Here is a 13,401-nt window from a genome sequence, read left to right as displayed (position 1 = left end):
TCGTGTATCCAAACCGCTTGGCTAGACTTGTAAGCTGCCGACTTTGTTCCAGGACAGAGCGGCCCGCTCCGTGCACGTCACTGCCCTCCATGTCTGCTGCAGGTCACCTGCTAGGTGGGCCACAAGTAGCACTGTAATAATAATCCAAAATTCGCTCAGCCTTTACGTGTCACCTTACAAAAGCACAGAGGAAATGAAAAGTCTCAACACCCCGACCGTGATCTGAGATCATGGCGCCAGCGGCACAGGTCACGGTCGGGGTGTTGAGACTTTTCATTTCCTCTGTGCTTTTGTAAGGTGACACGTAAAGGCTGAGCGAATTTTGGATTATTATTACAGTGCTACTTGTGGCCCACCTAGCAGGTGACCTGCAGCAGACATGGAGGGCAGTGACGTGCACGGAGCGGGCCGCTCTGTCCTGGAACAAAGTCGGCAGCTTACAAGTCTAGCCAAGCGGTTTGGATACACGATTGCTGGTCTTTTGTCAGAAAGGATTGCCTCAACATATATCGTGTTTGTGCCGAAATAGAGGGAAGGAATTCTACCCCTCTGAAGACGTAACTATATGGCGCTTGGTTTATCAGGTATATGTCACATTTGTACTCCTGGACAGTTCTCAATACTAGTACCACAAGTTGAGAGGAAACATATCACATTGCCTGTTATGTGGTTTACTATGTTTATCATGACAACGTTTAACCGATGTATATAATATCTGCCAGTTTGTTTCCATTGCAGCAACATTGTAATTAATGTTGTAATTGCATTAACCATTTGCCAAGTGGTATCATTGTGACCTACAGTTAGGAAGACCGAGCATAGATTCTCCATCGGTAATTTTCATGACACCATATCCTTCCTATATGTTAGGGGTGCCCTCTGAAATAGGTGTTGCTCGGTTTCCCTTAGGTCCCATGTTACCAATTTCCAGTCTAACTTTACCTATGCATTTATAAATGGAAGCCATAAAGTTTATCATTTTTTGATGTAACATTCTACATGGCCGTTGTTGTTATCCGCTTTAGCAAACATAGATCCTCATAGATTAACATGTTGGCCGATTAGTGCAGATTCTGCACTGCCATCCACTGTTAGAGGTGTGGTTTGTTGAATTGGGTTTTTAAGTGCTTGTTCTAAGGGTGAATGTTGCAAACTGATGTCCTAGGACTGAATGACCTTAGCTTTACCGTGCACTTTCTGGATGTGGTTCTTATGTGTAGCTAAGTACCAGGGTCTCTATCTGGTATAGGCTTGCATGAACTTTATTGCACTGTTTTGTTTTGTTTTCCCCAAATGGGGATGATTGTTAAGGTTATTACAACCAAATTAAAAAGAAAATGCTGATATCCCTGTCTCTTGTGTAGTTACTTATTAGGTCACTACAAATCTCTCCCTTAAGTTTTTTTTTCAAAACACCTTGTATTTACTAGACATGTCTGTTGTGTTGCTATAGAATAACATAAGTTTAACCCCTTCCCGTCCATTAGGGCGGCATGGAACGTCCTAGCCGTTTGGCTTTCCTCTAGCCATAACCACTTGCTAAATGGGATCGCAGGCTGGAGGGCATGCCTTGCATCATAGGCACTCCCCCCTGACCTGATCCCATCATTGAAATCACGCGATCGCATGAACAATTGCGTGATTTCGATTTTTACTTATTTATTTAAGCCAATAACAAGAGGCATATATGTGCAGCCATCAATCAGCAACTCCCGAACCTACTTAGGTATACTTTTCTACAAAGAACAAAACAAATTACATAGTAGAAGTAAATTGGAAAGTTTGTTTAAAAATCACATGCTATATCTTAATCACGTAAAGGAAACTTTTTGGGTTTCATGCCCTTTTTTTAAATGTTGGGGGGAAAAACTCAGTTTGGTCAACTTTAATTCAAATCATTGAATTGACTGTCCGTCCTCTTCCCCCCCCCCCCCCCAACCCCAGAGTAATGGTCATTTGTAAATCTTTTTTGATAATGACGTTTAGGTTTTTAATATTTGGAAAAATTTTAAACTTGAGCTTCTTCTTCCAAAGTATTTTATTTTCCTTGTCTTTCCTAACAGTTTGCAGCATTACAGGAAAACCTTGATGTCTATCTGGGATTGCAGCAATACATAGTAACAAATGGGGCAGGTAAGTGTGGTTCTGGTTCCTAAAAGCAGAGTTAGTTTTTTGTTTTTCTATCCCTTGGCTGTGGTTTATTTTCGGCATGTGTTTGAGACAAATTATTTTGGGAATGGAAAATGTCAGAAGTTCTGAGAAGTTGCAGAGCTGAGTAAATGAGCCAAAAACATGTTCTGCTGTGAAAATTGGTTTCATACTCTCTTATTTTGCGCCATCTGACATCTTTGTACTCTGTAAATAATCATGGACACCGAGGATTCCGATTTATTGAGAGTTTTAAAATAGAATGCTAATTTGCCTGTTCTTTCTAAGCACATTCAGTACTGTTTTAATACGTGACTTGGAGTGGGAAGCTTGGCTAAAAAAAAAATATATAAACCTTGATCAAGTCCTTTAAAAGGAGTTATATCTCAGAAATATACACTTTGATTACTTTGTGAATGTATCTGTCATACCAAAGCTTATCCATACAGTTTTCACTTAGTCGGCATACCTGGAGAATTTTATTCCTTTTCAAACTTTTTTTTAAAAGCCATACATTGTTTTACTAAAAACACTTTTACCATCCGTTATTCATTACTGTGCATTTGCTCATATGCCCAGTTTATCTGCATTCTAACACTGTCTGCCCAGACCAAGTGCTGGCCTTGGAGTCATCTGCAACTCAGTATATGCTCTGATCAGAGACAGTGTTTGAATACAGGGGCATATGTACATATACTCTGTGTGCACTGAAAGCTGTTGCTGAAACAGTGTAACTTACTGGAAGCATTTTGCAAATATAATCATATAGCAAAATAGTTTCTGTCCAAGTGTGAAGTGCACTGATGTGCATTTAATTTATGTTCTTGGTAGTGAGTGCAATTACACCTCCACCCGTTGCATGTACGTTTAACAGAACATAAAAAATCTTATTACAAGACTTTTCTATTGTTTTGCAATAGTTTATCATACCAGTCAGGGTTGAAAACATTCTTAAGGTATTAACACCTTCAGGACTGAAGACACCAGTACAACTTCCAAACATAAACATCCGGCAAAAAAGGGTCACATGATCATCACCGCAATTTGGCTCCTGGGGGGACTTCCTGCGTTGCTGGGCACGTCCCCTCCAGGAGCCACCAGAGCTTTCATGAGGAGGAGAGCAGGACACTGCAGAAGGACATTCCATGCGATCTTAAAGGCATTAAAGCCCAGCACTTTTAGGACAGCATTAGACGCCCTAACAGAGTCTAGGCTTTATTACATATTTCCTGCAAGTGTGTGTGTGTGTTTTTTTTTTTTTGTTTGTTTGACAATCTCCATCACTAGTGTTCAATCCAGACTTGTTACTGTATTAGAAAGGCTAGCAACTTATTACCTCTGCTGAGGCCAGTTAGGGACATGTAGCCGGATTAGGCTTTGGAAGTCTGCAGTGTTCACTTCAAATTGCACACGTCCCCTTTTTTTTTTTCTTTTCTTTTTTTTTTTTAAAAGCACAACTTTTTATTACTAATGTGTAATATATTCTCATAATCACGTTTTTAACATTTTCATATTGTTTAATTTGGGTGTGCTCTCTTATTGACAAAATTTAGGACAGCATTGCAAAGTGTTTTTTTTTCTTCCCTACACGTAATTAATAGTTTTATGTCCTAATCAGTAAGTAGTTGTCTCTTTACAGTCATTTGCACACCCAAAAAAAAGTGATCCAGGGAACTGTAACCTGCACCTTCACTTTAGAGCAGTTGCCCCCTGCAATCTGTATCCCTTTTTTAAATAGAGGGTGATTTCAGACTTTAATTAAAAACACCTTCAGTCCTTTCCCCCATTCTCCATATTGATATTGGGTGTAGCGGAGTGCACAATATTATTTGTATGTCTGTAAAGTGACTTAACAAGGTACCTCTGTATTCAACACTGTAATGTGGAGCAGGCGAGGCTGTGTGCCAAACTAAAATCCTTACTAGCTGTGCCCTAGGTAATGTAGGTTAGATTTTAAGAATGTCCATAAACATGAATAGCGACCAATATATTTTACCTTGCCTGGGTATCTATTTGCTTTCCCTTTTCTCCCCAGATCAACGTCTTAACGTAACGGCAGAGAACGACTGTCGCAGATTACACTGCTCACTGCGGGATCTAGGATCCCTCCTCCAGGCCGTGGGCCGGCTTGCTGAGTATTTCATCGGAGATGTATTTGAAGTTCGGTTTAATGATGCACTTACAGTAGTTGAGAGGTAATTGATTTTGTTAGCTTTTCTTTTCCTATGCTGCTTTTTTTTCCCTTTGGTTGTAATCTGTTCAGAGAGCGTCTTCCAGTGTTCCAGGGATGATTAAAAACAGGCCTTGGAAAATGAGTCTGAGATACTTAAAGGGACATGAAGCCCAAAGTTTTTTTTTTTCATTTGTCATTAAGAGCAAATCATTTTAAAGGGACAAGAAACAGAAACAAAATTATTTCATGATTCAGATAGAACATACAATTTTAAACAACTTTTCAATTTACTTCTATTTTAATTTGCTTAATTATTTAGGTATCATTTTGTTGAAAAGCATAGCTAGGTAGGCTCAGCACCTGGGGGCTATTTGCTGATTGGTGGCTGCACAGTTAATATTTTTATAAATGTGCAGCCACCAATCGGCAAATAGCACCCAGGTCCCGAGCTATGCTTTAACAAAGGATACCTAAATAATGAAGCAAATTAGATAATATACGTAAGTTGTTTAAAATTGGACGTTCCATCTGAATCATGAAAGAAAAAATTGGGGTTTCCTGTCCCCCTTTCCAATTTACTTCTGTTATCAAATGTGCTTCATTCTCTTGATATCCTTTTGTTAAAGGAGCAGCAATACACTACTGGGAGCTAGCTAAACACATCTAGTGAGCCAATGAAACATGGCCTATATCGCTTTTTTAACAGAACATGCTAGTGCTAAATACTTCTGTTTGCTATCTGGGGTAAGATCACTCTCCAGGTGTAATCTTAGTTCTTCTGTGCAACGGGGACTCCCACGCGACAAATGTAGATTTCAGTCAGCCTAACTGTAACTTATGGGGCTGGACTGTCCACTTAGACAAAATCAGATTGATATGCACTGATATCTCTTATCTGCAATGGCACGTGAGCTAATAGTGACCGGATTTTCAGTGGGTTTTGCCACACACAGTAAGCCACAGTTTATGAAAGCTTGATTAATTTAAAGGGACAAAAACGAAGAGCGTAGATCTCATATGATGCAAAAAATCTTTTCTTTATTTAAATTTCCAGGACTGGAACACAAAACCACGACATTTCGGGGGTTAAAACCCCTTAATCATGTGATACATATACATTTAATTCACCAAGCTTATATAGGTGTGCACCCAGGATTAACCCTATACATGCCTTCTGAGATTGAATTCATACATAATTGTGCCACCTAGTGGATAAAAAGGTTAAAATCTGCTATGATATGCAATAATACTGTTACAAAAACAAACTTACTAGAGGTTTAATATAATGTTGACTTCAGCAATATCAAGATTATAACCCTGACTATCGAGCACATAAGTAAATCTTAAAAATACAGGAGAACGATAATACAAGATCTATGCTCTTTGGTTTTTGCAATATATTGAGAGTTTGGTAGCTGCTCTCTCTCTGGATCTCTTTCCTGGATTTAGTGCTGGACTCTGCTTTGATTTTGCTCTAATTTAAAGGGACAGTCAACATCAGAAAAGAGATGATCCCTTTATTACCCATTCCCCAGTTATGCATAACCAACACATTTATAATACACGTTTTACCTTTGTGATTACCTTGTATCTAAGCCTCTGCAGACTGCCCTCTTATTTCAGTTCTTTTGACTTGCTTGCATTTTAGCCAATCAATGCTCACTCCTAGGTCACTTCACGTGCATAAGCTCAATAATATCTATATGAAACACATGAACTAATGCCCTTTAGTGGTCAAAATGCATTCAGATGAGAGGCAGTCTTCTATGTCTAAGAAATTGACATGAACCTCCTAGGTTTGGCTTTCAACTAAGAATAACAAGAGAACAAAGCAAAATTGGTGATAAAAGTAAATTGGGAAGTTATTTAAAATTACATGCCCTATTGGAATCCTGTGTTTTTTTTTTTTTTTTTTTTTTAACTTGACTGTCACTTTAATTATAAAAACAAGTCCATAAAAGTGTTAACATATTAACCCTTTCATGCCGGGTTAAATTTGTCTAAATCTGAGATTTCAATGATGGGATCGGGTCAGGGGGTGAGCCTACAACACTAGGTATGCCCACCATGACCCAATCTCATTCAACAAGCGTGGTTGTCTTCAGTACTGCCAAACGGCTAGGACGTTGCATGGCGTTAAAGCCCAGTGCCGTTAGGACTGCATCCAACGTTGGCAAGAGGTTAAAGGACAATTGGATACAGCAGAAATGCATAATCAACAAAGACAATGCAATAGCTCCTATTTTGAATTTTTAAATGAGTAGATAAAAAAAAAAAAAAAAAAAAAAATATATATATATATATATATATATATATATATATATATATATATATATATATTTTTTTTTTCCCTCTGACAAATTTCAAAATTTCCTTTCATTACTTTGCCCTTGTATCATGTGACAGCCATCAGCCAATCAGACTCCTATGTATACACTGTAAACTCTTGCACATGCCTCCAAAAAGTGTGCATAAAAAATGACTGCACAATTTGATAATTTAATGTAGATTGGAAAGAATATTTGTTTTAACTGCATGCTCTATGTGAATTGTGAACTTTTAAAGTGAATGTCCAATTTTGATTCTTAAGTGCCCGTTTTTTTTTTTTTTTTTTAAATTCGATTAACAGGGGCACTTTAATTCATCAAAATTTACATTTCACTCCTATTGAGAAAAAAAACTTACCTTTTTAAACTTTACCGCCACGCCAGATTCCTCCACCCGTCGCAAAGCCTCTTCCTGGGTCTAAAATGAGGAATCCGGCTTCCTCCAATCATGGCGTTGAATCAGACACTGATTCCCCCGGGGGGAAGCCGTGATTGGAGGATGACCTATTCATCATTTCTGACATCAGAAATGACTTGCAACGACCGGAGGAAGCTGGAGCTGCTGTCAAGATTAAAAGGTGTTTTTTTTTTTTTTTTTTTTTTTGTTTTTTTTCTCAACGCGAGTGAAATGTAAATTTTGATTAATTAAAGTGCCCCTGTTTTTAATCGAAATTTAAAAACCGGGCACTTTAGCATCAAAATTGACATTCACTTTAATCTTGACTTTAGTGTTCCTTTTATTTACTACAACTTAACACTATAAAATAACCTCATCGTCCCTCTTTGTCTTTCCTCCTCTGTTGTCTCAGGTTAGTAAAAGTCACATTATATGGCTCCCAGATTAAGCTGTACAACATGGAGACTGCGGTTCCATTGGTACTGAAACCTGACCTGGTTGATGTGTGAGTATTCCATTATTTTTTTTATTATCGGTTATTTGTAGAGCGCCAACTAATTTAAAAAAAAAAAAAAGTGTGTGTGATGGTTGGGTTACAATTTGCAAATAACTTGATGGGAAATTTTTAATTTTTACCATAAATTGTGTAATTTGTGTTTTTATTAGTGCTGCACTCTGAGTACGTTAATTTTTTTTTTATTTTTTTTTTTTTTTTTTTTTTTCCAGCTTAGTAAACCTTTAAGGGACAGTTACGCCCAAATTAAACGTTGATTCAGATATCCTAAGCAGTTAAACTTTGCAGCTTACTTCTTCTTTTTTTTTTTTTTTTTTTTTTTATTAAGTTTTCAAGTTACAGGAATGTATACATTATTGATCATACAGTTCTTGTAGGTTTATATATCCTGTGATATCTGACAATAAACATTTCAAGAATATTAATAATAATTGTGCGAGATAAATACAATAACATAACATATTAAACTTTTCGGTCAGTGCTTCCAGTTTCTACTCTTAATAAAGTACATGTCGAAGTTCAAAATTGCATATACAGGTGAAAGGACGGAGGGTTCTCCTGTCGAGCATCTATGACGAGGGGGGTAAACTAGTAAATTTGTACTGATCCCAGTAAAATTGTACATTGTAAAAAAAAAAAATACGAGTTTTTTTTTTTGTTTTTTATAGAAACAATACTTTTCTAGAAAAAATAATTAATCTGTCCTGTTTATCCACATTTGTCTTGTGGGTGGCGTAATTAGCTTCCACTGTCTGGCTATAATAGATTTAGCACTGTTTAGTGCTATCTGGAAAACTACCTGTCTTATCTTACAAAATTTACCAGGTTTCTGGTTAAATAGGGCATGAGGTACTAACAGTGTATAGTTTGAGCCAAATAAAATTTTTCCTAGTTTTTCTACTTCTGTCCATAATGTATTGCAACCCCACCAGATATGTCATATTTCCCACTTCTCCACATCCGCGCCAACAAGCTCCTGGGGAACTTGGGTATATGTGTTTCAGTCTGTGTGGCGTCAGATACCATCTTGTTAGAATTTTAACATTAAGTTCTAAAATGCTAGCTGACCCGGAAACTTTATGAGTACGATAGAACATTTGTTTCCATTGCTTATCATTGAAATGTTCAGTCAGTTCTTGTTGCCATCTATCTACATATGTGGGTAGGGATATATTCTTCAATTTACTTAATAATTTCCTAGTCCTTGATAGTGTGCCCCTGATTGGTGTCGCGTTTAAGCATATTTTTTCAAAGTCTGTCGACTTACGGAGAAAGTCGTCTTTAAATGGAGATGTGTGTACTAGGTGTGTTAGCTGAGCGTATTTCAATCAGTTTGTGTATATTCCCCCCGCAATATCTCTTAATTCCTCTTGTGACTTCAATTTGTTATTATGGACTAACGTACAGAACGGTATTGAGTAACCGAGATCGCCACTACCGCTATCTCCTATTTCTAATCCCTTTTTGAATTCAGCATTTGCGAATACAGGGGATAGAGGGGATTTTATAGACGATAAGCCCTTATAACTCCCCAATATTTTATCCCAATTCTGAAACACTTGTTTCAGCAGAGTGATTTTTCTGTATTATTTGTGGTCTATGTCTTTTGGCTATCCAGCATAAGGCCCCCACCTGTGGCGCCCTTAATATTTGTGAGTCTAGTGATACCCATGCTTTAGAGTTAGTTCCCGTATGCCATTCTATAACTCTTTGCAAAGTGACTGCTTGATAGTACAATGTTACATTAGGGACCCCAAGTCCCCCTTCATCTAAGGAACGGTAAATAGTAGTCTTTGCAATTCTAGGTTTGTGTATTCCCCAAATAAAGGAGTTTATACTGTTTTGTAGCTTTTTAAGGAATGTTGGTGACAAATAGATTGGGGCCGTCTGAAAGAGATATAGTATTCTGGGAAGTATGTTCATCTTGATGGTTTGGATTCCACCCCACCAAGATGTGATGTTCTTGGCCCATTTAAGTAGGTCTAAGTCAATATTTTTCAACAGTGTTGACTAATTTAGGTCAAAAAGTTTTGAGTGTTGGGCTGTAATCTCAATTCCCAAGGCTCAGCAGCAATGGCCTACTGGTAGCTAGCTGAGCCAATGCCACCAATCGCCAGCTAGCTCACAGCAGTGCATTTCTGTTCCCGAGCCTACTTAGGTATGCTCTTCAACAAAGGATACCAAGAATAAAAAGAAAATTTGATAATAGAAGTTGTTTTAAAATGACATTCTCTTTCTGAATCATAAGCTTTATTTATGTCCCTTTTAAAGAAAATACAAAATTCTACTTCAAAAAATGCACTTAAAATATACCTTTTGTAAAACTGGGTAAAGAAGATTGCAGCATTATCAAATAACAATGTTCCTAGAAATTCTACAAGCATCTAAACTGGAATGTTCTTAAAATGCTATGCTCTATCTGTATTATGATAGAAAAAAACCAAGGGTTTCATGTGCCTTTAATATAATTCACATGTATACGGCTAATACACTTAACTTAAAGGGACAGTCTACGCCAGAATTTTTATTGTTTAAAAAGATAGATAATCCCTTTATTACCCATTCCCTAGTTTTGCACAACCAACAGTTATATTAATACACTTTTTTTACCTCTAATTATCTTGTATCTAAGCCTCTGCAGACTGCCTCTTATTTCAGTTCTTTTGATAGACATCCATTTTAGCCAATCAGAGCTGGCTCACCTGAACTCCACGTGCGTGAGCACAGTGGTATTTTTATGACACACCTGAACTAACACCCTCTAGAGGTGAAAAACGGTCAAAATGCCCTGAGCTAAGAGGCGGCCTTCAAGGGCTTAGAAATTAGCATATGAACCTTCTAGGTTTAGCTTTCAACTAAGAATACCAAGAGAATAAAGCACAATTGGTGATAAAAGTAAATTGGAAAATTGTTTAAAATTACATTCTCTATCTGAATCTTAAGTTTATTTTGGACTAGACTGTCCCTTTTTTCTCAATTTTTATACAAAATTTAGGGCAAATGCACAGTCTTAATGGGACTTTGCGTTTAAAAAAAAAAAAAAAAAAAAAAAAAGACATGGTCTAATTTGTTAGATTTTGTATTAGACTAGATTACTATTTATTTAACCCCTGCAAAGGGGTTAAATGCATAGGTAAAGACCTGCTCGAGAACCACAATCATTACTGCTCCTGAGCTAAACAGGAGACGGTGGGCCGTGCAAATGACACTCCTTGTAGGCTCACCAGCAGTGTTCTACTCGGGAGCACGTCTTTACGTATGTGGGAAACACATGGTTGCTTAGGGTCAGTAACACAAGGAATTGCATAATCCTCAATCGCTGTCCTCAAGTACCCCCCTACAGGCCAGGTTTTCATTATTATAGCTGAACATTTGCACTGGTGAAGTAATCAGTTAATACCATGGTTACTAACCTGCTCTCACCCATAAGCTGATTATTTTACCTGTGCACTGGTTCAGCTATAATGAAAACCTGGCCTGTTGGTGGTACGAGGACTGTGGTTGAGAAACGATGAATTACAGGATTTCATTTTTATGTTTAGAATTTCCTTTTATCTAATGAAGTGTGGAACCGCTTTTTCAATAACAAGATGTGAGCATGGGCTGTAGGCTTGAAAAAAAAATCCTGGTTGTCACAGTTTAAACATACTCCAATAGCCCAAAGCTAAACAGTTGGCATCCTCTGGGCTGCAATACGTCTAACACCATAATTTTCTTGCAGGCATGCTCAGTCTTTAGCAGCGTTACAGGCTTACTCTCATTGGCTGTCACGCTATTACAGTGAAGTACAGCGGCAGAACCCACAGCAGTTCATCTCCATTATATCCACTGCTATGGAGGCTTTACCGTTTCTCATCAGCACCAAGGTAAGCAAGGAAGACGGCCTAAATGTGTTGTCCTTAAATAACTGGGGGAGTAGGAATTTCCAAAAATCCACAATCTTGCATGTTATTATATATGGTGCCAACATGGATGGAGTGCAAAAAATCTTAGTGCTTAAAAAGAGAGGGGAATACAGCGCTCTTTAAAGATAATGCGAAAAGAAAAGTAAAAAATGATATGCAAATAAGTGCAATAGCCAACAAAGAAATAACCCTTATTCAGACCGGCAACATCCTGCTGCTCAGACTGCCGTGGGGATCTACGCAGCCTGATAGGCTTAAGCTTTGTCTCTCTTTTTGAGTACTAAAGATTTTTTTTTAATTTTTTTTTTGTACTTGTATCTTTGTTAGTGCATTGCTAAAATGTGTTGTATCTTAATGGTGCCTCTGCGCTTTACTCTGGTCTAGGTACAAGAGAAGTTGCTGCTATCCGCTTGCCATCTGTTGGTTTCTATAGCCACAACAGTGCGGCCTGTCTTTCTTATAAACATTCCAGCCGTCCAGAAGGTGTTCAGCCGCGTCACGGACAGCTCTGCACAGAGGCTACCAGAAGAGGTAATAAAAACATTCAAAGGCACTTGTGTGTCCAATTATTCTGTCAGTGCTGGTGGTACATATGCTCATATGTCCCACTCCTATCTATTTATTGAGGAACTATGTATGACGAACATTTAATCTTGGTAAAAAGAACAAAAAAAATACACTATATGGTACTCTAAGCGGTAAAGGACCATTTAAAAACAGTAGACTTGTATAATCAACAATTGAATAGAAATAGACCATACAATAGAACTTATTCTGATTTTTAAAAGAGCAATATATATATATATATATATATATATATATATATATATATTATATTATATTATATTATATTATATTATATTATATTATATTATATTATATTATATTATATTATATTATATTATATTATATTATATTATATTATATTATATTATATTATATTATATTATATTATATTATATTATATTATATTATATTATATTATATTATATTATATTATATTATATTATATTATATTATATTATATTATATTATATTATATTATATTATATTATATTATATTATATTATATTATATTATATTTTTATATAACATTTATTTCAATTTGCTGGCTCCCTGTTTCATGTGACAGTCATCAGCCAATAACAGCTTCATATATGTATACACTCTACTGAGCCTTTCCATGAGTTCACAAACTGGTTCCTTAAAGGGATACTAAACCCAAATTTTTCATGATTCAGATAGAGTATGCAATTTTAAGCAACTTTCTAATTTACGCCTATTTTTTCTTTATTCTCATGCTATTTTTATTTGAACAAGCAAGAATTTAAGCTTAAAGGATTACTTTCTGTTATAATTTTTAAGCTAAACAACTAACATATTAAAGTTAATAAACATTAATTAAAACCTACTGACCTATATTTTCTCCAAAACGAAGTTTCATAACGTTCTAAAAGTTATATCTTTTATTCGCCGATGATGTCACTTTATCCTGCCCACTATTTTCAGCACTGCATGTTCAAAATACTTAAACCAATAACTTTGTGTTTTAAAACGCCATTTTGAAACCTAGGTATTGTAAGCGGATTGGTACAGAGCAAAGGATACCCATGGAGTGGGTTTGGAAAACAATTAAATTTTCAGACAAGATTTCTGATATACGGTAGAGATAGGTTAATGAAATGCTATTGATAAAAAGCGTATTTGGGGTAGTTGGTTAGTAACAGGCATAGTAAATATTTACTTACAGTGGCCCTTTAAGAGCCAGCCCATTTTTATTTCAGCACCTAGGTAGCTCTTGCTGATTGGTTACTAAATGTAGCAAACCAATCAGCAAGCTCTACCAAGGTGCTGAACCAAAATGGGCTGGCTCTTAACCTTCCATTACTGCTTTTTCAAATGGAGAGAGCAAGAGAACAAAGAAAAATAGATAATAG

General features: G+C 36.6%; 1 protein-coding gene across 1 annotated transcript in view; it reads left to right on the top strand.

The window, feature by feature from the left end:
- The window catches only part of XPO6 (exportin 6), an 87,464-nt gene that overhangs the window by 15,280 nt on the left and 58,783 nt on the right, over positions 1 to 13,401 (top strand). The window contains exons 12-16 of the mRNA XM_053694945.1: positions 2,064 to 2,133; positions 4,184 to 4,343; positions 7,458 to 7,550; positions 11,281 to 11,425; positions 11,849 to 11,995. Of these exons, the coding sequence (XP_053550920.1) occupies positions 2,064 to 2,133; positions 4,184 to 4,343; positions 7,458 to 7,550; positions 11,281 to 11,425; positions 11,849 to 11,995 (615 nt within the window). The remainder of the gene's footprint in view (positions 1 to 2,063; positions 2,134 to 4,183; positions 4,344 to 7,457; positions 7,551 to 11,280; positions 11,426 to 11,848; positions 11,996 to 13,401) is intronic.

This window comes from Bombina bombina, chromosome 11, assembly GCF_027579735.1.
Source record: "Bombina bombina isolate aBomBom1 chromosome 11, aBomBom1.pri, whole genome shotgun sequence".
NCBI lineage: Eukaryota > Metazoa > Chordata > Amphibia > Anura > Bombinatoridae > Bombina > Bombina bombina.
Note: the sequence above shows the minus strand (reverse complement) of the source record. Positions and strands in the feature narration are given on the sequence as shown.